The sequence below is a fragment of the Heterodontus francisci genome, chromosome 6 (genome assembly GCF_036365525.1).
Source record: "Heterodontus francisci isolate sHetFra1 chromosome 6, sHetFra1.hap1, whole genome shotgun sequence".
NCBI lineage: Eukaryota > Metazoa > Chordata > Chondrichthyes > Heterodontiformes > Heterodontidae > Heterodontus > Heterodontus francisci.
Window position 1 is genome coordinate 72,680,329 of NC_090376.1, and position 23,586 is coordinate 72,703,914.

Below are 23,586 nucleotides of genomic sequence, written 5' to 3' on the forward strand. Positions count from 1 at the left end.
AAAATCTCAGAGATATGGGGCAAAGGTCAGTATCTGGAGTTAGGTTGTAGATCATCCATTATCTCATTGAATGGCAGAAGAGGCTTGAGGGGCTAAATGGCCTACTCCTCTTCCTATGGTCATGTTCCTAAATACATTTCTTTCGTCTCCTTCCTTCCTCTTCTGAAGGGAGTGCTGGTTCCATGACTACCACGAGCCCTCCAGTGCCTCACCCACTGATCTTTCTTCATGAAGCAGACTACAAGATGAGTATAGCAGGCTGTTCAATCATGGATGTCATCACCACAGAGTTTGATTCTGTTCTCACCTGACTTACACCTGCGAACCTTTTCCAGCAGGAAATACAGGCTCGCAATCAGGAGAGGCCACCTTGGTTACTTTTCCTTTTACTAACCTGGGAGGGAGGCTGTTAAGGCCAATTGCAGCACTTCAGCTGCTACCTGATTAACTCAGCACAAACTAGGGACCAAGGCCTTCTGATCTGTATGGCTTAATATCACACCACATTGTGCATTCACTCACAAAGCCACTGGAGAGCTACTAGCTTGCTACCAATCTTCAAAATAATGTGCAAAGGAATAAAACAAGGTCAAATTCTCCTTTCAATATTTTCCCCTCAGAATAATATGGGATAAGAGCATTGCATAAATATTTCATCTGTGACAACTACGGATTCACTTCAGAGCAAAACTCAACTATATTAGAGGTGGCCTGACTCCTGAGAAAATTCATACTCCAAAACAGAGAGTTGATCAAATCCTACTGTCAAGACACCCACACACACCTGAGTCAGTGTGTTCCAGCAGTGTTTCTGGTGAACCTTCCAGAAAGTCGACCTTGGGTCCAAGTTCCAGGACCATCAACAAAAGTCAGAAACTTGGGCCCCAGTAAAGCAAAATAGAATGGGCATGGTTTACTTTTGTGAAATTATGCCTGAAGAAACAAGGTTAGAAAGAATAAATGTACTTAGCAACTTACCAATGAAGTAGGCAAGTAGAATCACCAGTGTAACAGAAATGATGATGGCACTCAAGGCAGTGCACTTCCAGTTGCAGTACTTGTAGGGCTTTTTCAGACTGAATGCAGACCTTGAGAAAGTGCTGCGAGGCAAGGGTCGAGGCGGTGGAGAGTACACTGTGCTTGAAGTGAGGGAATAACCAGGGCCAGTTGTACAAAAAAGTGGAGAAGATCCAGTTCCAGGTTTAAATAAGAAATGCCTGATAAATAAAGACAGATTACTTATCAGAGTTCTGATTACAGAGGCTCTAGACATGACTGTTCGTTGAGTTTTTCTGCTGCCAAATTTTATCACACTAACTTTCACTTCCACCTGCTTTTAAAATGTTTAAAAATAGTCGACAAATATACAATTAGGTTTGGATTGCAATCGGCAATAATTCAAAACAATGTCAATATGTTTCTGAATTTTATTCTGAGTTACATTTTCTCAAAAATAACTGAACTTGAAAGTAGCAGTTAACTGGTACTTGGACCCGGATAAACCCAACTTTGCTAGCATTTGCTGCATAATTTTGTATTTTTTCTCCTATAAAAATCCTTGTGTTTTTATGCTTATTTTGAATTAAATATAGTGTATGTTATATGCAAAATCACTTCAAGTCTAGCTGTACGCCAATTTTCATGTAAAAGAAAAACTTGCATTTATATAGCACCTTTCATGACCTCAGGATTGACCAAAGCACTTTACAGCGAATTAAGTGTTTTTGAAGTGTAGTCACTGTTGTAATGTATGAAATACAACATAACGTACAACATCTAGGTTATAATGCTATTTTCCTTTGTAAGATGGTGCATGATATGAGTCAAACAATATGGTACGTGATATTCTTACCAGTTCTGTGACCTTTGGTGTGATGTACCAACTATTAAAGAGAAATATGACTCCTGGAAGAGGTTGAAGCCAGGTGTTAAAATAAGATTGCAACATCACTACTATGAGAGGAAATAGTTCCATTTGTGCCCAGAGTGGAACCTACTGAGGATCAACTGTTGACTCTTACAGCTTATATACTTTGTGAGGTCATCTCTAACCAGTGACCATTACAGTGACTATGTGCTGGAATCATTTGTGGTCCTAGATGCTGATTTCCACACACCATTAGGGAGAATAACACTTCTCAGGAGGGAGGTATAGTACAAACTTTTTCCTCTACAATCTTTCTGAAGGAAGTTTCTTACAGTGCAATACTTTAGAAACACACGAAGCACAATATTATGTATTAGCTTCAGGAAAGTACCCTGGGTGGGATGGTCTGCCTAAACTAATATTTGAAAGCTCGAGCTGCCTAAGTTGTCACATTAATGCTTGCTTTAAGAGTGCAGAAACCTGCCTCGCATTAATGTGCAAAATATTAAGGCTCCATGTTTTTAATAGTCCTAGTAACTTTAAATGAGAAGTATTCTTTTTGAATATATTAATTGCATAAACAAAGGATACTGAGTAGCTAACTGCAGGTCGTCCTTTTTATCTTACTGCCATAGATCAGCTAGTCCTCGGGCTCTGACCCTGTTGGTCAGAATCAGCAGCGAAGAGATGTTTTCAATGGGGAAGTATCTGGCCTGCACTTAATACTTTCCAAACAAAAGTGATTCTAAAGGGAAGTGAAGCTATTCAGGAACAGAATCTGCAACCACTGCTCCAAAATGCTGCCCGGTGACATCAAAAGGAAAGTTGTATTTGAGAATTTTTCAGACATTTAGATTTAGATTTAGATTATCATCTATCATCATTGCTCCTATCTGTGCAAGAAACATTCAGCAAATCCATCCGAAATGTTTAATATGTGTAAACAGTACCCATGACTCTTACTGAATTGGCTTAACACAGTGTTGCTCAATAGTCATATGTGGCTAATTGAGAATCAACATGCGACTAATTGTATTTCTGATTAGTAAATATAAAAATGAATAATAGACACTACTTAATATGCACAGCATGTGCATATATACTTTAACCTTTTATGTGTTTGTTGCTAAATTGGTCAGAGGATCAACAGAGTGTGTAAGTTGTTTTGATGATTGAGTGGTTTACTTCCTTGGTCATGAAATAGTAGTAGGTGTTTGTTGAGCAAATATATACACATTTACTTGTTTTGTGTCAATGTATGTAAGTTGCTTTCTAATAAAATTAGTGCATGTGGCTGAAACAGTCCTACATGTGTGGCTGGTCGATGATTTCTATTGGACATCCCTGGCTTAATAAAATTGTTCACTTCCAGGTTGTCAGTGGAGATGCTTGTCATCAATTTAATTTACTAGACAATTAAATGACTAAAAAAAGTAAATGGTAATAATCAGGAAATTAAAGTGACACATAAATGCCTCAATCTAATTAGCCATCACTCCCAATGCACTCACATATCATGAGTTATTTTGGATAATGGCAGAGATAGGTTCTAACTCAATTTCAGGATGCAAATGTAGTTGCCACAGTGTATGCTTGAGGTTCTTATTTTGTCATATTCCACATGTGGACACCATGGCAAGACATTCTAATCCCAACAATATTATAGTGATCAGACACAAAATTATCGTGGAAAAGCATGAGCATATTTTGCAGCTACCAAGCATCACACTATAAATGTGTCTGCAGCACAAGAAAGTCACTTTCTGACTGGATCAAACAATCATGTGATTTGCTTAAATCACAGGTAACAAAAGCTATCAAACTATCATGTTCATATGCATAATAAATACATAAAAAAATCAAAAATTCTGCAAAACAAATACAAAATACAAAGTCTACAATGCAGCCCACCAATACATTTTACCTGACATTGCCAACCTTTGCCAACAAAGCCATTCCCTTTCTAGGATCCATAGCTTTTCCCAAGCTTCTATCCTTCTCCCCCTCTGTCATTATGGAACTAACTCTATACCCTTCAGTTTTGCTCCTTTACTCCTTCGGCACATTGTGTCTGTGCCGGCCATCAAGCACCTAACTATTATAGTCCCATTTTCCAGCACTTGACCTGTAGCCTTGTATGCTATGGCGTTTCAAGTGCTCATCTAAATATTTAAATGTTGTGAGGGTTCCCGACTCTACCACCACTTCAGGCAGTGTATTCCAGATTCCAACCACCCTTTGGGAGAATTTTTTTTTCCCTCAAATCCCCACTAAACCTCCTGCCCCTTACCTTAAATCTATGCCCCCTGATTATTGACCCCTCTGCTAAGGGAATAAGTCTCTTCCTATCTAACCTATCAATGTCCCTCATAATTTTGTATACCTCAATCATGTCCCCCCTCATCCTTCTCTGTTCTAAGGAAAACAACCCTAGCCTTTTCAGTCTCTCTTCATAGCTGAAATGCTCCAGCCTAGGCAACATCCTGGTAAATCTCCTCTGCACCCTCTCCAGTGCAATCATATCCTTCCTATAGTGTGATGCCCAGAACTGGACACAGTACTCCAGATGTGGCCTAACTAGCTTTTTATTCAGCTCCATCATCACCTCCCTGCTCTTATATTCTATGCCTTGGCTAATAAAGGCAAGTATCCCATATGCCTTCCTAACCACCTTATCTACCTGGTGCTGCTGTGCTCTATGGACAAGTACACCAAGATCCCTCTGACCTTCTGTACTTCCTAGGGTCCTACCATCCATTGTATATTCCCATGCCTTGTTGGTCCTCCCAAAATGCATCACCTCACACGTCTCAGGAAAAAATTCCATTTACCACAGCTCCACCCATCTTACCAGTCCATCTATATTGTTCTGTAATCTAAGGCTTTCCTCCTCACTATTTACGACACCACCAATCTTTGTGTCATCTGCGAACTTACTTATCATACCTCCTATATTCACATCTAAATCATTAATGTACACTACAAACAGCAAGGGTCCCAGCACCGATCCCTGTGGTACACCACTGGTCACAAGCTTCCACTCATAAAAACAACCCTCGACCATTACCCTCTGTTTCCTGCCACCAAGCCAATTTTGGATCCAATTTGCCAAATTGCCCTGGATCCCATGGGCTCTTACCTTCTTAACCAATATCCCATGCAGGACCTTATCAAAAGCCTTACTGAAGTCCATGTAGACTACATCAACTGCTTTACCCTCACCTACACATCTAGTCACCTCCTCGAAAAATTCAATCAAGTTAGACACGATCTTCCTGTGACAAAGCCGTACTGACTATCCCTGCCTTTCCAAGTGGAGATTAATCCTGTCCCTCAGAATTTTTTCCAATAGTTTCCCAACCACTGATGTTAGACTCTCCAGCCTGGAATTGCCTGGTCTATCCCTGCTACCCTTCTTGAATAATGGTACCACATTCGCTGTCCTCCAATCCTCTGGCACCTCTCCTGTGGCCAGAGAGGATCTGAAAATTTGTGTCAGAGCCCCTGCCTTCACCTCCCTTGCCTCACACAACAGCCTGGGATACATCTCATCTGGGCCTGGGGATTTATTCACTTTTAAGTCTGCTAAAACATCTAATACTTCCTCCATTTCAATGATAATATGTTCAATAATATATATCACAATCCCCCTCCCTGATCTCTACACCTACATCGTCCTTCTCCATAGTGAACACCGATGAAAAGTAATCATTTAAAACCTCACCTATGTCCTCCGGCTCAACACACAGATTGCCACTTTGGTCCCTAATGGGCCCTACTCTTTCCCTGGTTATCCTCTTGCCCTTAATATACTGATAAAATGCCTTAGGATTTTCATTTATATTGATGGCCAATGTTTTTTCATGTCCCCTCTTCGCTCTCCTAATTACTTTGTTAAGTACCCCCCTACACTTTCTATACTCTTCTAGTGCCTCTGCTGTTTTCAGTGCTCCGAATCTTCCATAAGCCTCCTTTTTTTTCCTGATTCAATACTCTATATCCCTTGACATACAGGGTTCCCTGGACTTGTTGGTCCTAGCCTTCACCTTAACGGGTACATGTTGGCTCTGAACCCTCACTATTTCTTCTTTGAACGACTCCCACTGGCCTGATGTAGACTTTCCTACAAGTAGCTGCTCCCAGTCCACTTTGGCCAGATCCTGTTTTATCAAAATGAAATCGGCCTTCCTCCAATTCAGTACTTTATTTCTGGCCTGTCTTTGTCCTTTTCCATAACTACCTTAAATCTTACAGAGTTATGGTCACTATCCCCAAAATGCTCTCCCAATGATACTTCTACTTCTACTTGTCCAGCTTCATTCCCTAGGATTAGTTCCAGTACTGATAATATTTGCTTAAATTGACAGCGCATTTTCGTATTTTCTGGTATTTATGCGGCAGTATAAAGCTGCTTTATGTTGGTCTTTGGTCACCAGCTCTTTGAGTGGGTACCTTACACAACCAGTGGCATAAACATGCCAGCTTTTTCCTTTAGGCCACCGGCAAGGAAGCTCTGTTTTTTTATTGGGTCTTCTTAGCTGCTGCCACTTATCCTGGGACCACTAAACATACTACTTCAGTGGCAGAACTTCAGATTGGTGGTGAACATCATGAATCTCAATAGTGTGTGATGATGTTATGGCAATAGCCAAAATGCAACGGTGAGTATGTGCATCCACAGAGCAGTGGGTCCAAACAGTGTAGTTGGTTTACAGGAAGACCCTGTATATTAGAAAGGTAAATGTGAAAGAGCAGTGCAGCCAGCTTGCTCTCCCAAGACTGCAGTGCACTGAGCTGCAATGTAAAAATAGAATAGATTAGAATCATACAGCACAGAAAAAGGCCATGCGGCCCATTGTGTCTGTGCAGGCTCTTTGAAAGAGCTATCTAATTAGTTCACTCCCATGCTCTTTCCCCATTGTCCTGCAAATTTTCCCTTTTCAAATAGATATCTAATTCCCTGTTTGGAAGTTATTTTTAGGTGGTGCATTTCAGATCCGAACAACTCAGCATAAAATAAATTCTTATCTCTCATCTGGATTATTTTGCCAATTATCTTATTTCTGTGCCCTCTAGTTACCGATCCTCTTGCCAGTAGAAACAGTTTAGCCTGATATGCTACCCAATTGCTGATTTAGGACAAAAGCTATAAATTAAAAATGTAAACAAAAAAGCCCAAACAATATTAAAGTAGTCCACAGTATTGTTAACAAATGTTCTGCAATTTATGTTGAGACTGATTCATATAGATATACCACCATTGGAACATAGGAACAGGAGTAGGCCATTCAGCCCAACAAGCCTGCTCCGCCATTCAATTTGATCATGGTTAATCATCCATTTCAATGCCTTTTTCTCACACTATCCCCATATCCCTTTATGTCATTGGTATTTAGAAATCTGTCAATCTCTACTTTAAACATACTCAATGACTAAGCTTCCACAGCCCTCTGGGGTAGAGAATTCCAAAGATTCACAACCCTCTGAGTAAAGAAATTTCTCCTCATCTCTGTCCCACGTGGCTTCCTCCTTATTTTTAAATTGTATCCCCTGGTTCTAGACTCCCCAACCAGGGGAAACATCTTACCTGCATCTACCCTGTCTATCCCTTTAAGTATTTTGCAGGTTTCAATGAGATCACCTCTCAGTCTTCAAAACTCTAGAGAATACAGGCCCAGTTTCCCCAATCTCTCTTCATAGCACAGTCCCACATCCTGGGAATAAGTCTGGTGAACCTTAGTTGCACTCCCTCTATGGCAATAATACTCTTCCTCGGGTCAGGGGACCAAAGCTGCACACAGTACTCTAGATGCGGTCTAACCAAGGTTATGTACAATTGAAGCAAGACTTCACTACTCCTATACTCAAATCTCTTGTGATAATGGCTAACATACCATTAGCCTTCCTAATTGCTTGCTGCACCTGCATGCTAGCTTTCAGTGACTTATTGACTAGGACACCCAGGTCCCTTTGTACATCTACACTTTCTAATCTCTTACCATTTAAGAAATACTCTGCACATCTGTTCCTCCTACCAAAATGGATAACATCACATTTTTCCACATTGTATTCCATTTGCAATGTTCTTGCCCACTCCCTAAGTCTGTCCAAATCCCCTTGAAGCGCTTTGCATCTTCCTCACAACACACATTCCCACCTAGTTTTGTGTCATCCACAAACTTGGAAATACTACATTTGGTCCCCACATGCAAATCATTGATATATATTGTGAACAGCTGGGGCCCAGGTACTGATCTTTGCGGTACCCCACAGCCTGCAAACGTGAGAATGATCTGTTTATTCCTACTCTCTGTTTTCTGCCTGTTAACCAATCCTTAATCCATGCCAGTATATTGCCTCCTATCCCATGTGCTTTAATTTTGCTAACCAACCTCCTGTGGGGGACTTTATCAAAAGCCTTCTGAAAATATGTGCAAATAAATTCTTTAAATAACATATGGTTATGCTGACAATCATAATTATTCATCTTCAAGACAAATATAAGAAAAATGTAATGGGGAGAATTTTCCTCTTTCAGGCTATATACAAAGCTGACATTGGTAACGCTGATTCAAGAGCAAAATACTGTGGATGCTGGAAATCTGAAATAAAGACATAAAATGCTGGAAATACTCAGCAGTTCTGACAGAATCTATGGAGAGACAAACACAGCTAACATTTCAGGTCAATAATCCTCTTCTCTGACTGCGTCGCTGCCACCACAGCACTGGAGGAACTGTCCCCTGCCTTGCTGAGCACTCTGAATGGGGAGGGTGAACAGCCAGAAGTCCCGGTTCATATTGGTACCAGCGACGTAATTAGAAAGAGGGATAAAGTTTTGCCGGCAGATTTCAGGGGCTTGAAAGTAGACTAGAAAGCAGGTCCTCGAAATTAATAATCTCCGGATTACTCCTGGTGCCACACACTCGTGGGAATAGAAATAGGAGAATAGCGCAGATGAATACATGGCTGGAGCGACGGTGCAGGAGGGAGGGTGTTACGACCAGGTGAGCAATGTCTAGGGGTCTTTTGCTATCTTTACCTGGTCTTATTGTAACAGCATTTTATTTTTTAAATACACTGTGTTTTGAGCTCCCCTTTGTGTGAATCCATGTTCACCGTTTCCAATTATAAGGCAAAGAACTGAGCATAAATAGGTTTTCTTTGGTCTAAAGCAGAAAGATGACATTTATTAAACCTTAAACGCTAATATGGTGAATGCCTACGGATATACAATGTGCTCACGCTAGCATGCACACACAAAATAAACATGCAAAATAGGGACAGAAAAGAGCAGAAGAAAAGACAAGTAGAACATTTTGAGGCAATATCTTGTTACTGTTTCTTGCACTCGCTGTAGTCCTTGATTGAAGATATGGTCCTGCGCTTCATTGGGGCCCAGTCGTCTTCTTAACCTTGTTCACATAGGAAATCTTTCTGTCTTTTAGTTTCACGTGTTTTCACAAGACTCAGTTCCATGGGAAGAGATGAAGGCAGGCAGGCAGGAGAGGAGATGTTCTCAGTCCCAGGAGGTCTTTACTCCACGAGCACACGGCATTTGTCTCCCTGGCAATTCCTTTGTTTGGGAGTTCAAAAACTCTGCAACAGCCAGTCAGTCATGTGACCAAAACTGGTCTGACCACTTCTGTGTATTGGATGAACAGGCATTGGCTCCCTTTGTTTCCACATTGTCTGGTACTATGCAAACGTTCTTCAAGTCAGAGATTGCAATTTTTAAAGTTCATGTGGCGAAATAATGTGTGCCTCAGTCTTGGCAGGTGGGGTTTGCCTGACAGAGGGCTTTAGATTTCTGCAACATCAGAACTGGTTCTGGGGGATGTGGGACCTATACATGCTGGATGAGTTGCACCTCAACAGAGCTGGGACCAATGTCCTGGCAGGGTGTTTGCTAGTGCTATTGGGGAAGGCTTAAAGTAACTTAGCAGGGGGATGGGAACCGGGATGTAGCATTATAAAGGAGAAACAAGGTGCACAAAGGATTGGGAGAGACAGATAGCACTACAGTAAGAAATAGTAAGGTATTACATGGGGTCAGAGTAAGAGGGAATGCAATAAGGTATAAATTAGGATTACAGTGCATGTATGTAATCAGCTTAAACAGCAAAATGCAAAACACCATTTTTTTTTCAAATCAATTCATAAATTCATTATTCTTTTGCTGGATAAATAAAAATTGGTATTTTTGAACAAACTCAGTGTCTAATCCATGGATGTGGGCATCACTGGAAAAACCAGTATTTGTTGCCCATCCTTAATTGCCCTCGAGAAAGTGGTGGTGAGCCGCCTTCTTGAACCACTGCAGTCCATCTGGTATGGGTACACCCACAGTGCTGTTAGGGAGGGAGTTCCAGGATTTTGATCCAATGATAGTGAAGGAATAGCAATATGTTTCCAAGTCAGGACGGTGTGTGGCTTGGAAGAGAACTTGCAGATGGTGGTGTTCCCATGTGTCTGCTGCCCTTCTAGGTGGAAGCAGTCATGGGTTTGGAAGATGCTGTCAAAAGAGGTGTGGCGAGTTGCTGCAGTGCATCTTGTAGATGGTGCACACTTATGCCACTGTGTGTTAGTGGTGGAGGGAGTGAATTTTGAAGATTGTGGATGGGGTGCCGATCAAGCAGGCTGCTTTGCCTTGGATGGTGTCGATCTTCTTGAGTATTGTTGGAGCCACACTCAACAAGGCAAGTGGAGAATATTCCATCACACTTGTTACGACCGAGGTGGGAGGAGTGCACTGGAGGAGGTCACATCATATATTTAAATATTTATGATGCAGTCAATCAGATGCTCCACTCTTCACCCCAGAATAAAATACACCAACCAGGTTTCTTCAATAAATAACAAAATTATCCGTTGATTGTAAAACAATACTTATTCAGTAATGAAACAAAGCATTAACACACAAATTTATTTACTTTTTATGAATTTAGAGATACAGCACTGAAACAGGCCCTTCGGCTCACTAAGTCAGCGCTGTCCATCAGCCACCCATTTATACTAATCCTACATTAATCCCATATTCCTACCACATCCCCACCTTCCCTCAATTCCCCGACCACCTACCTATACTAGGGGCAATTTATAGTGGCCAATTTACCTATCAACCTGAAAGTCTTTGGCTGTGGGAGGAAACCACAGCACCCGACGAAAACCCACGCAGTCACAGGGAGAACTTGCAAACTCCGCACAGGCAGTACCCAGAATCGAACCCGGGCCGCTGCAGCTGTGAGGCTGTGGTGCTAACCACTGCGCCATTGTGCCGCAAGTGTTCGTGTTTTGGCATGCTTGTCTGCCCATTTCTTCATGGTTGTTTGGGAAGCTTTCAGATGCTCCTGAGCCGCTTTGCAGGCTCTCGTGAGCCGCTCCGGGAACACGGGTAGGGCTTCGCTGGGGACAATTGACAAGGGTCAAGCAGGCGGGGTAAGTCGGAGAACAGGGCAGGGGGGGAAGTTTTAGCGGTGATGACCCGTGCTGATGGAGGAGCAGTTATTACTGGGTGGCGTCCTCAGGTGCTGAAGTGCCCATCCACTGCTGGGGAAGGGGCCCTTAAGTGGCAATAAGTTGGCCACTTAAGAGCTTCAATTGGCCTGGGACAAGCAGGCCATTTGCCACCGTTCCTGTCGCTGGTAAAATAGCAGCAGGGGCTGGTCAGCATGACGTGCCCTGTGTTCCCCCACCCCCGAGACCAAGGGTGCAGGGGGTTAAATTCCTTGAGTTAGACTTGAATCCATAATCTTCTGACTCAGAGGTGAGAGTGCTACCAACTGAGCCATGGCTAACATGGTGTTGTAACTGGTTTTCCTGTCTGTGGCCTAGGGCATGAAGCTCATTGTAGAACACTAGCTGGTACCCAGTATTAGATCAGCAATTTCAGCACAGTCTGGGTATCAAAGCTGGGACCTTTGATCTGTGTGGCTTAGTGTGAAAAGGCACCATGATTTTGCTCCCTTGACACCTGCCGCAGCACAACGAATATATTTTCCTTAGATTTGCGGAAAGGAATAACAAGACTGGCTTATGAAAGGAAAATAGGTTATAAAAAGAATCTGAGTAGAATTGACTGAGTGAAAGGGGAAAATTTCACAGAGCTCCATTCCCTTCCCATACATGAATGCAAATGGCCCATAAAATGTTGCAGAGCCATCACCTGGAGCTGATATGAAACCATTTTGGCTAGTATACTCATGATAAGGGTAATTTTAACCTTTATCACCCATTTCTCACCAGCAAAATTCAAGTGTTAGAATTCAAGGAGAAAATATTAAGCTATGTCTAGATCAAATAGGCAGGATATTTCAAGCATTATCATTTTGAAAGAAAGTCAGCGGAAGCCGAGAAGCAATAACTTGCATGTTTGATGCAAGTCCCCAAATGATCAATCATTAGACACATGCAGGTATACATATGTAACATGCAGGTAGTTTCTATGTGCTAGTCTGGTATAGAACCAAGCTTCTGATGAAGTTTGATTTAGTTTTTTTTCTAATCACTTGCTGATCCCCATGGCATTGCTTAGTGAAGCTGGGACCTGGAACATGGTTCTGAAATTTAGCTACTAAGATGGAAGCCTTTCTCAAGCAATCTTAAGGCCACTACTGTGGCACTTACTGTGGAGAAATTATGTGGAATTATGTGAGTTTGCATTCCTGGCATGTAGCTTAATCTGCCAGGACTCCAGTTTGGCAATTTGGGCACATGATCTCCCATGATTTTCCAGCCATTATGCCAGAAACAGAAACTCATAAAATGTTCCAAAATAGGCACAAACTTACAGGATAACTGCTGAGGGAAATTCCTGTAGATTAGCAGCTGTTTATAATTCCCTTGCTCCTGACCTCAGGGAAGGGCCAGATCAGCAGAGGTGTGATAGCATAGTGGTTGTGTTATTGAGCTAGCAATGCAGAGGCCAGGACTCATGATCTGATATAAGCTCAAATCCCTCCATGGCAGTTAAACTATTAAAATTTAATTGGTGAGAATATAAGCTGTAAAGAGACTGTAAAGAGATGTAGATAGGTTAAATGAATGAGCAACAAGGTGGCAGATAGAGTATAATGTGGGGAAGTGTATGGTTATTCACTCTGGTAGTAAGAGTAGAAAAGCTGGATATTATTTAAAAGGTGTGAATCTTTTAAATGTTGATGTTCAGAGCGTGTAGTCATGCAATGAACACAAAGGTAGCAGACAGGTACAGCAAGGAAATAGGAAGACAAATGGCATGTTGGCCTTTATTACAAGAGGATTGGAGTACAAGAAGAAGGATGTCTTGCTACAATTGTATAGGGCTTTGGTGAGACCACACCTGGAGTACTGTGTGCAATTTTGGTCTCCATATTTAAGGAAGGTGTCAGGCAAACCCCTCCACCCCCCAACCTATCAAGACTGAGGCACCCATTATTTCGCCACATGAACATTAAAACTTAAAATTTCAAGCCCCTGACTGGAAAGGCATTTTTGTATAGTAACTAGCAGTGTTGGAACAAAAGGGACCCAGTCGTTGCTTTCCCAATACATAGAAGAAGTGGTCAAACCAGTTTTAGTCACATGGCTAGCTGGCTGAAGTTCTCTGAATTTGAACTTCCAACAGAGGATTTGAACTCAGACAAAGCCATGTGCTCATGGAGTAAAGATCTCTTCTAGAGCTGAAGCAAGAATTACAGCCTCTCCTGTCTGCCTGCTTCCAGCTCCTTCCCACGGAACTGAATCTTGTGAAAACACATGAAACTCAAAGAGAGAAAAGTTTCCTATGTGAACAAGGTTTTAAGAAGACTACTGGGCCCCAATGAAATGCAAGACCATATCTTCAATCAAGGACTACAGCGAGCTCGAGAAACAGCAACAAGATATTGCCTCAAACTGTTCTACTTATCTTTTCTTCCACTCTTTTCTGTTTCTATTTGCATGTGTGTATCACATGTGCATGCTAGAGTTGGCACTTTGTATATCCGTAGGCATGAACTGTATTAGAGTTTAAGTTTAAGTTTGAATAAAATTTAATCTTCCTTCTTTAAACCTCAGAAAGCCTGTGTAAATTGGTTTCTTTGTCTTATAATTGGAAAACTGTGAACAAAGATTCACAAAAAGGGGAGCTCAAGACACAGTGTGTTTAAAATTAAACCCTGTTACAATAAGACCAGGTGAAGATAGTAACAGACCCCTAGACTCATTTCGCACCTGGTCGTAACAAATGATATACATGCATTAGAGGCAGCACAGCAAAGGTACACTAGATTTGGTTCCAGGGATGAGAGGGTTATCCTATGATGAGAGGCCGAATAAATTAGGCCTATACTCTCTGATGTTTAAAAGAACGAGAGGTGATCTGATTGAAACTACAAGATTCTGAAGGAGCTTGACAGGGTAGACACTGAGAGGTTATTTCCTCTGGCTGGGGAATCTAGAACATTTGGGCACAGTCTCAGGATAAGGGGGTGATCATTTAGTATGGAAATTAGGAGAAATTTCTTCAATCAAAGGGTCGTGAATCTTTGGAATTCTCTACCCCAGGGGTTGTGGATACTCCATCGTTGATTATTTAAGGCTGAGATAGACAGATTTTTGGTCTCTTAGGGAATCAAAGTTTATGGGGAGCAGGCAGGAAAGTGAAGTTGCGGCAGAAGATCAGCCATGATTGTATTGAAAGGCGAAGCAGGCTTGAGGGGCCATAATGTCCTGCTCCTATTTCCTATGTTCTTATCAGGTAGAAAAGCCAGCACTGATCTTTATCTTTACTTTATTTGTATATTTTTAAGACCTTGTGACATTTTAAATAAAACTGGCATGCATTAGACACATGATTCAGATGACAGACATTTCTACAAATATGCAAAGAAGAAAATGGAAAATTTGAAACATATTCAAGCTCAAATGAAAATAAATGCCTGTTAAGAATATATATTGTTTGATTATAGCAGGACAGAATCAAAGTGCAAACTGTAAGTATTACAACATGAATCACCATTTAAACTTCATGGTTAGCTCAGCTTTATTGTGTTAATAATGTGACTAAATGCAAATGAGAAGCTTTCAGATGTCAAAATCATAAGTAGTGACATGTTTGTGAATAAGCAATACAAGTAAAGGTGTACACATTCTCCCATGCAAATCAAGGTGAAGTGAACCTGAAGTGACAAGAAAATGGCAGCACAGTGAAATGGTGCATTAAAGCAGGACAGCACAATAAATAATATCAGTTATTTTTAAAAAGAAATAAATTGAAAAGAATCAGAAATTCAGAATAAGTCATGATCAGCGGGAAGTGGAAGTGCAGGAGACAAAAAAACCACAGGCTTCAATACACTGGTGAGGAAATAGAGATTAATGGACACTTAGGAGAGAGCTGTAACTTAGTCTAAGGGCTCAGAAAATGTCATAAAACCACAGGGGTGAAGCCTGAGTGCTTTACAACTGCCATCGGAACTATAGTTTCATTTGCTTGTGGCATTATATAAAGCCTTTTTAGACATTTTGTGCAAATGTGGGAGTCAGCACTCAGTGTGCTTGGAGTGTGATGATGTTTTCAAGGAATTGTTAATGTTTATGATGTCAACAAAAGAGGTTTGACCAGATTTCACAGGGGTTTACTTTCCTCTAATTCTTTTTCATCAGAGCTGGGTTAGGTTGCAATTTGGATTTTTGAAACTCTACATATATTCAGACAGAATAGATAATGTCAGCAAAATTGGGTTATGAAATCAACTAGAACAAAAATTCAGCAGCAAGAATATTACAATCGGGCCAAATTGACTAAGATCTTTCTACTCCCACGCTCAAATTATAGACACATTCGCACTGTAGTTATCATTCCTGGCCAGGTCCACAGTTAGAGCTAACACCCATAAATTTGGTTCCTTATAGCATTTACAGATAAGCCTGAATGAATACATCAGTAAAATATACAAATCTTCTGAACACAATTGCTTAGCACTAAAAGCAAATTTTAGTTTGCATCAGACAAGTGATAGAACACTATTATCACAAAAGTTGTTATATGCAATAATAAATGACATTAGATAATAGGAATTTATAATTGTCTGATAAACATTGATTGTATACTTGTGAAGTGGACTTTGTAAATTCAGTTTTCAACTCTAAGGCAGAATTGAGCAAAGAAGCCATTATTCCCAGCAAGAAGCATTACATACCCATCATTGTAACCACCTTCATGTCGAGCAGATGTAAAAACGTCCATCTCAATTAGGTTGTCCTGCAAAGTCTCTAGGAATGTCTGCTTTGCTACATTTCTACATTCAGATGGAAATATGAATGAAGCCAATGAGCTGCATATGTATAAAATAGTGAATGGAGACAGCAAAAATCAAAACCAGCAAAATGGCTGACAAATTAAAAATCAGACATCAGTGTAATGGTAGGAATAGAAGTGGTTTAGAAAACTACTGATGCCCTTTATAAACCATGCTATTCAGACCAGCAGTTTAATAGGTTTAAGGTATAATGTAAAATGGCTAAGATAAAATTACTTCAAATGAATGAACCCTAAACCCTAAACCCACCACCACTGGCCTGGAGTCTCTGCGATTTTCCCACCCAGATATCAACGCAATCTGCATGGAATCCACTGAAATAGCACCAAGAATTGCTGAACTTAAAACACAAGTGAGTTATGTTCATCACCACTCATGTTTGCATTTCAGCAATCTTTTATGCTGATTCAAAAGTCAGTTCACTCGAAGTGGTCCCTGTCTACAAAACTGTCCAAGTCTCCAGATCAGCATTACGAGTTTCCGCTGATTGCGCCCCTTTGAGGGTGTTCATCATATTTTGACCAGAAGTTCGGGTGCACGGGTATCTGTGATCACATTAATCCATTGTTAATGGCCTGCAGTCAATTGAAGCCTCACTCAGGACTGTTTCTCATACTGATACGACAATTAACTTCAGTTTAAATGTGTTCAAATTCCATCAATTGATCTGCCTTTGTTACACAAGATCTGTGACCAGCAGCCAATCAAAAGATTATCCTGGTTCTTCAGTTGCAGCAATTGTTTGAACACCTTTTCAGTTTAAATTAGTTTAATTTAATAATCTTGAGACCCCATGTATCAATAATTGATAAGGCAGTTCGATTGTGCTGATTCAAGGGATATTTATGCTTGGGCTATGCAAATGAGTTTGCATGGAAACTGGACGTAACCTCACCTTCACAAAACTGGTGCAGTGTCCAGTGCATTCCTTGCACATTATCATAATTGCACCCCCATCGGAACTCCAGGCCATTATATTAACATAAAGTATCACTTAGAAAACATTCATATTCTGCTTTTTTGAACAATTTAAACAGATTTTCAAAAATGTGGTACAGAATGATTCTACAATTTTATATTTACAAATTTTCATTGTCAGTATAAGTAGTAAACAACCACAGCAGTTTAGGCCACAGTATTGCATTAACAATGCAAGAAACCTACCTGGTCTCCAGGGGGATGTTACTGTTGAGTAGCCAGTTGTCCTGCATGTGGGCAGGCTCCTGTATGCTGGGAGGTGGTTCTGGAGGGGGTGGGAGGTCAGCTGGACTGGGACTGGGGTTACTGCGTGTAGTGAAGTTCCCCCTGTTCAATGAGTTAACTGAGGAAGCGTGAGGCTGGTTTAGAGTATGGGTATGCGTCATTGGAGGTGGAGGTGTTCTGAGCATTGAATGATTCTGAGGAGGATTAGCCAAGTGATCTGAAGGAAAGAAAATTGGACATATTATTAGAGATATTCACACTTAATCAATTCTCCAGTAGCAATAAAATTGTTTGCTGACACCTTGTAAAGATTTTTTATTGTGAATGCAAAGGGTGGAAAGTCTTCTGACTTTTTTCAAACACCTGTTTTGCACAGGCTAGAATTATTAAATTGTCGCACAATACCAGAATATTAGCTATCATAAATAAACCCACTGCCAATACATCTATTTAACTTCCCAACTCATGATTATCACAGTTCATCAACTCTTAAGTATTGGATGACTTTTGCAGATTTTATAATATAGCAAATTTCTAATGCTCATTATAAGGCCGAAAGTTAGATGTACACAATTAGGGCTCCTTCTCCTCTTGCAATACTTCTTCAATTAACTGAAATTTATTTTCCTCAAGACAATTTCAAGCAGTGGATCTGATTTGAACTCCACGCAGATTTTGGGTGGGTGGGTAACGAGGTGAGTTGGAAACTTACTCGCAGCTCCGGATTGGAGGCCCCGGCTATTTTAACTCCTGCGCCTCACTTAATTCCCTCTAGCCAACTTACCCCTTAGAATGGTGGGATGTCAGTGGAAAGTGGCAGCCTGGAGGCCACTTGCCCACATGTGGCAAACCCACAAGGAGATTTAAAAATCAAGCCTCTTCTAGCCTCTGTTCCCTTTCTTCATTGCCTTCACTTGGCAGGAGGGCCAGAGTGGCTTCCATTTTAAAGTGCTATAGGGATCCAATGAAGCCATCAGTAAAGGAGGACCCCGCTGGCTTTGGGTGGGTTTCCTTGCCACCTGCTCAAAAGTGCGTTCCCGGCAGCTTTCCAGTGGGTAAGTAACCTTGGCGATTTTAACTGCATGCCAAAGCAGTTGTTGCTGGGTGGAGAGAGTTAAAATTGACTCCACTATTTTTCGGGGCCATTTTTGGTCATATTAAAAAGCATCAAGGACTATTCCATTAACTAGTACGAAACAATTTAAAGGATTTTACCACTGTTATTTTTAAAGCACAAATGCATTTTCTATCATTCCAGTTTGATCTTGGAAACTGTCAATGGTAGTCTGCTAATATGAATGCTGCACATGATTTGATTTTCTACTAGCTATTACAGTTATTAAACGGCATCCCTACTTACTTCCCCTGTTGTCCGATCACTTCAAGAGTGATGCCCCTTTCAGAACTCAGTGTGCTAATGAGCTGAGTACTGGGATGTAGTCATGTGACTAGAAGCCACAGTCACGCTACAACTGTAACTCCCTAGACGAAGGTACTGAATATAGTTTGCTCTGTATTGTGTATAATAGTGAGTTATTAATAAACCTGTTTGAGATCTTCAAGCAATTGGAATCCATGTAACCCATTGTGTTACTTTAGACAACACAAAGAACACATGACATCCCCCATTTTAGAATTTGGTGTCAAAAGAGACAATGTGAGCGCTGACTGAGCACAAAATGTGAGACAAAATATGGGGCATTATTTTCTCAGTGTATGCCTTTCGCCTATCTTTCTGATGAGCCATTAAACCAAGGCCTTGTCTGCCCTCTCAGGTGTGTGTAAAAGAACCGATGGCACAATTTCAAAGAAGAGCAGGGGTGTTATCCCTGATGTCCTGGTCATTATCTATCCTATAATCAACATTGCTAAGTGTTATGAAAGTGACTGTTCTGTTAAAAAATATTTTGTAAAATGGATTTTTAGTAAGCTAAATAAATGCTTAATCAAGCTCTGATATAAATCCTTTTGTTTTTACTTTTTTCCGGTTAACTGATTTAGGTACAGAAATATATAAAATATATATTTATGTGTATGTGAGCGCGAGTGTGAATGGACTAAGGTTAAAAAGGGATTTTAAAAATTGGTTAAAGAAGAAAAGAGGACTTTTTAAAAATTAATGTTGGACATTTAAAAATTTGATCTATGTGCTATTGTTTTACTTCTTTACTAGTTACGACTTGTTTTATAATAAACTGTTAATTTTGTTGTTCATTAGAGAAACATGGTTTAATGTGTTCTATTCTGGGCGGCACAGTGGTGCAGTGGTCAGCACCGCAGCCTCACAGCTCCAGTGACCCGGGTTCGATTCCGGGTACTGCCTGTGTGGAGTTTGCAAGTTCTCCCTGTGTCTGCGTGGGTTTTCTCCGGGTGCTCCGGTTTCCTCCCACAAGCCAAAAGACTTGCAGGTTGATAGGTAAATTGGCCATTATAAATTGTCACTAGTATAGGTAGGTGGTAGGGAAATATAGGGACAGGTGGGGATGTTTGGTAGGAATATGGGATTAGTGTAGGATTAGTATAAATGGGTGGTTGATGTTCGGCACAGACTCGGTGGGCCGAAGGGCCTGTTTCAGTGCTGTATCTCTAATCTAATCTAATCTAATCTAAAATAGTAGTATCCGATTGACGGTTTCAACAAGTGGAAAACATTAAAGAATATGTTATGACCTGTGGAGAAGTGGAACTAAATGAACAATGAACTCCTCCTGCCTTGGTCATAACAATAGAAAGAAAAATGTATATGGTCACTATCACATTGCTGTTAGTGAGAGCTTGTTTTGTGCAATTGGCTGCCGCATTTCCCACATTATAACAGTGATTACACTTCAAAAGTACTTCATTCGTTGTAAAGCACTTTGGGATGTCCTGAGGTCATGAAAGACACTGTATAAATGCAAGTCTTTCTTTTCTTTTTATGTACAAGGGTAGAATTTGTGATGCTCCTCTCCCAGAGTAGATGTTCACTTGCCTGGATTCTTGATCAAAGAATTAGGGGAAGAGGCCAATGCACCTGACTTGTGGTGCTGTTAATTTTTCACTCCTTTAGTTGAGGAAAGCCAGGAGTGCATGCCACACAACCAAAAGCAGGTCATGCTTGCATCGCTAGTACAGTATGGAAAGAGGAAGAGAACATGCTTTAAATGAGAGGTTTGAAAAGATGATGGGAATCTAGAATGCCATGTTTCCCACCTATTAACTGCAGGACAACCCCCTCAATCTGGGATTCATAGCATTGTTCCCTAAGCAGAACACAGAAAACATAGGAACAAGAGTAGGCCATTCAGCCCTTTCAGCCTGTTCTACCATTCAATCAGATCACAGCGGATCTGTAGCTTAACTCCATTTACCCACCTTTGATTCATATTGCTTGGCACCCTTTTTATATAAGCTAGGAGATCTGCCATGGCATTTCAACAAAAGGAGTCAATACCAAGTGCAGCCTTCAGGCCAAGCAGGGTTGCAGGGCCAAGGGGCAACTGCAAAGGTGGTTGGTGAGGCACAAGGTAGAATATATGACCAGCAGGGAAACAATTTATAAGCATTCATGGAAGTGCCCATAATTCAATCTTGACTGTTCATGTCAACAGGACAGCCCATTCAGAAGATGTAAATAAACTCGGCATACATCTCTAATGAAGCAGTAGGTGGGCATGAATTCTGTCCAGGCGTGCAGAGAATAGAAACATCAAAAATAGAAGAATAGAAGCAGAGAAACTAAATCCTGGCTTATCCAATTCATTGGCAAACCTACTGAATCTGGTTATGCATCTTAGCAATGACGTACAGGAGGAAAGCATGAGGTAAAAACAGTAGACTACATGAAATGAATGCTGTCAAAGTGGGGGATAGGTTTGAAAGTATTGAAAATGAAAGAACAGAGACACTGAGGGGCATGGGAGGGAACAGCATGGGAGGAGGGGAGGCATGGGAGGGGAATGGCATGGGGGGGAAGGGGGAAACAGCTTGAGAATGGGGGAGGGGGGAAATGCATGGGAGGTATGGAAAAGGGGATGGGGGTGATATGACAGGGAGTACTGTTGCAATAAATAATTTCACCATAAATGTTTTGTGGATCTCCTCTGGTATTCAAATAATTGCAGCAAAGCTAGTGATGAACAGAGGACCCTTGGCCATCTACATGAGCTTACTTGATATATCACTGTTGTCCAGTGGTTTACTAATACACAGAAAGGTGGAAACATAAACACATATCAGACCATAGCTGAAGCTATTAATTGCCCGACAGGTTTGTTGAACAGTAGACACATAAATGCACTATATTAAAAGCAAACAATAGATATACAGCAAATACTGAATTTATTGTTCCTTCTCAAAGGAAAAGGTGGATAAGGTATTTGGCTGTGAATTGAATTCTTTGACCTCTCCTAAACTATCCTGTCTCACCTGATTGCTGCTTAAAATTGCCTCTTACTAGAAGATGCATTTTGAACACAGTTACCAGACACGCAGGGACTGAGTTAGAAATTACATATGTAAAACAACTTGTGTGTGTTGCGAACAATTGTGTATCAAACAGGTTGAGCCATTTCCGATCAGGGAACCTAGATTTTTAATCATGCATATTCTGAACCAAAAGCAAAAGGAATAAATCAACATCTCTTGTGCATTACTGTGATGTGTGATTGTGGGTGAGTTGAAGCAGCAGGTTATGTTCTGCAACTTTGAACCTGCAGTAATGAAGGAGAGAATGTTCACCAACTGTAGAGCAGTGATGTTTTCGAGGAGGAACAGATGGAAGCAGCTGAGGACGACCCAATCCTCTCTGCCTACAAGACCCCCCCCCGATGTCACCCCAGCGGAAAAACCCCTGCACGAAAACCAGGAGGGGTTTCTGAGGCCAACCAACGTGAAACTGCTCGTGCACACGATGGGTATGCAGGAACATCCCGAACGACCGGGACCAGCAAGGACAAATGGTAATGGAAGCAACAACTAATTTTTTAAAAATGGGTGTAAGAATTGCTTCCATTAATGTGCGTAGCATTAAATCTACTACGCGATGTGTTTCAACCTTGGATTACCTTGCCAACGTCAAAGCTGACCTACTGTTTCTGCAGGAGTGTGGAATACCACACCTCAGCACCTACAGGCAGTGGTCGCGATGGTGGTCCCACGGGCCATCGATCTGGTCGGGGGGTAATGATTTCCGTTCCTCAGGCCTGGGTATTCTGCTGCGGGGAGGTAACTTCACCATCTCCGAAGTTAATGAGGTGGTGGGCAGATGCCTCCTCGTAGCAGACGTAATGCACAACAATGCTCCGCTCCAGTTGATCAACGTGTACGCCCCGGTACAACGCAGCGAGCGGCTGACCGTCTTCCAGCAGCTCCCATTGCGGATGGACGATCCGGCAGTGACGACAGCAAACTGGACGTTACGTCCAGATTCCTAATAGAAACAGTTAAAGATGCCAAACTGCACGACGTCTTCAGCAAACCTGCAGACGGAGTGCAGCGCAGATACACATGATCAAGATCGGACGGGTCTGCCCGTTCCAGGATTGACTTCCTGTTTGTGTCCCGTGCTGTCACGGTCGGATCCACCGATGTCAAGCCGGTGTTCTTCTCCGACCACTGCCTCTTACTGGCCGACTGTCACTTACAGGACGACCAGCGGGTTGGCAGAGGGACGTGGAAGCTCAATGCGACACTGCTGACCCCAGAGAACGTTGAGGAACTCAAAAGGGATTACAAAGGTTGGAGGACCGTGAAACCCCTCTTTGAGTCTCCAGTTCACTGGTGGGAAGCGATCAAGGAGAACATCAAGAGGTTCTTCATCCACAAAGGTGTTCAGAGGGCGAGACAGAGACAGAGGGAAATGTCCCGACTCCAGAAAATTATGCAAAATCTACTCCGGTTGCAGTCAATGGGGGTCGAGGTCAAAGAGGACCTCCAAGAGGTGAAGAGCCAGCAGGCCTCGCTCTTTGCCAAGGAGGCCTCCAAGATCATCTTCCGGTCCAGAGTCCGCTCCATCGAGCAGGATGAGACGTGCTCGCGTTACTTCTTCCAAAAGGTACACAGAGAGAGCTCTGTTATCAGCAACCTGAAGGAAGAAGATGGTTCGTAACGTCTTCGCAGTCCGACATACTAAGGATCAGCAAATTCTTTTATGCTGGGCTGTATGACGCGAAGCCCATAGACAGCAGAGCCTCCCAGTCCTTCCTGTCATCTATCACAGAGGTCTTAGATGACAGCAGGAGGGAGAGACTGGAC

At 41.7% G+C, this 23,586-nt stretch overlaps 1 protein-coding gene across 1 annotated transcript in view; it reads right to left on the reverse strand.

Moving 5' to 3' along the window:
- The window catches only part of tenm4 (teneurin transmembrane protein 4), a 537,020-nt gene that overhangs the window by 264,842 nt on the left and 248,592 nt on the right, over positions 1–23,586 (reverse strand). Inside the window, exons 3-5 of the mRNA XM_068033916.1 lie at positions 17,314–17,569; positions 16,030–16,128; positions 979–1,217 (exon numbers count right to left, since the gene is read on the reverse strand). Coding sequence (XP_067890017.1) covers positions 979–1,217; positions 16,030–16,128; positions 17,314–17,569 — 594 coding nt within the window. The remainder of the gene's footprint in view (positions 1–978; positions 1,218–16,029; positions 16,129–17,313; positions 17,570–23,586) is intronic.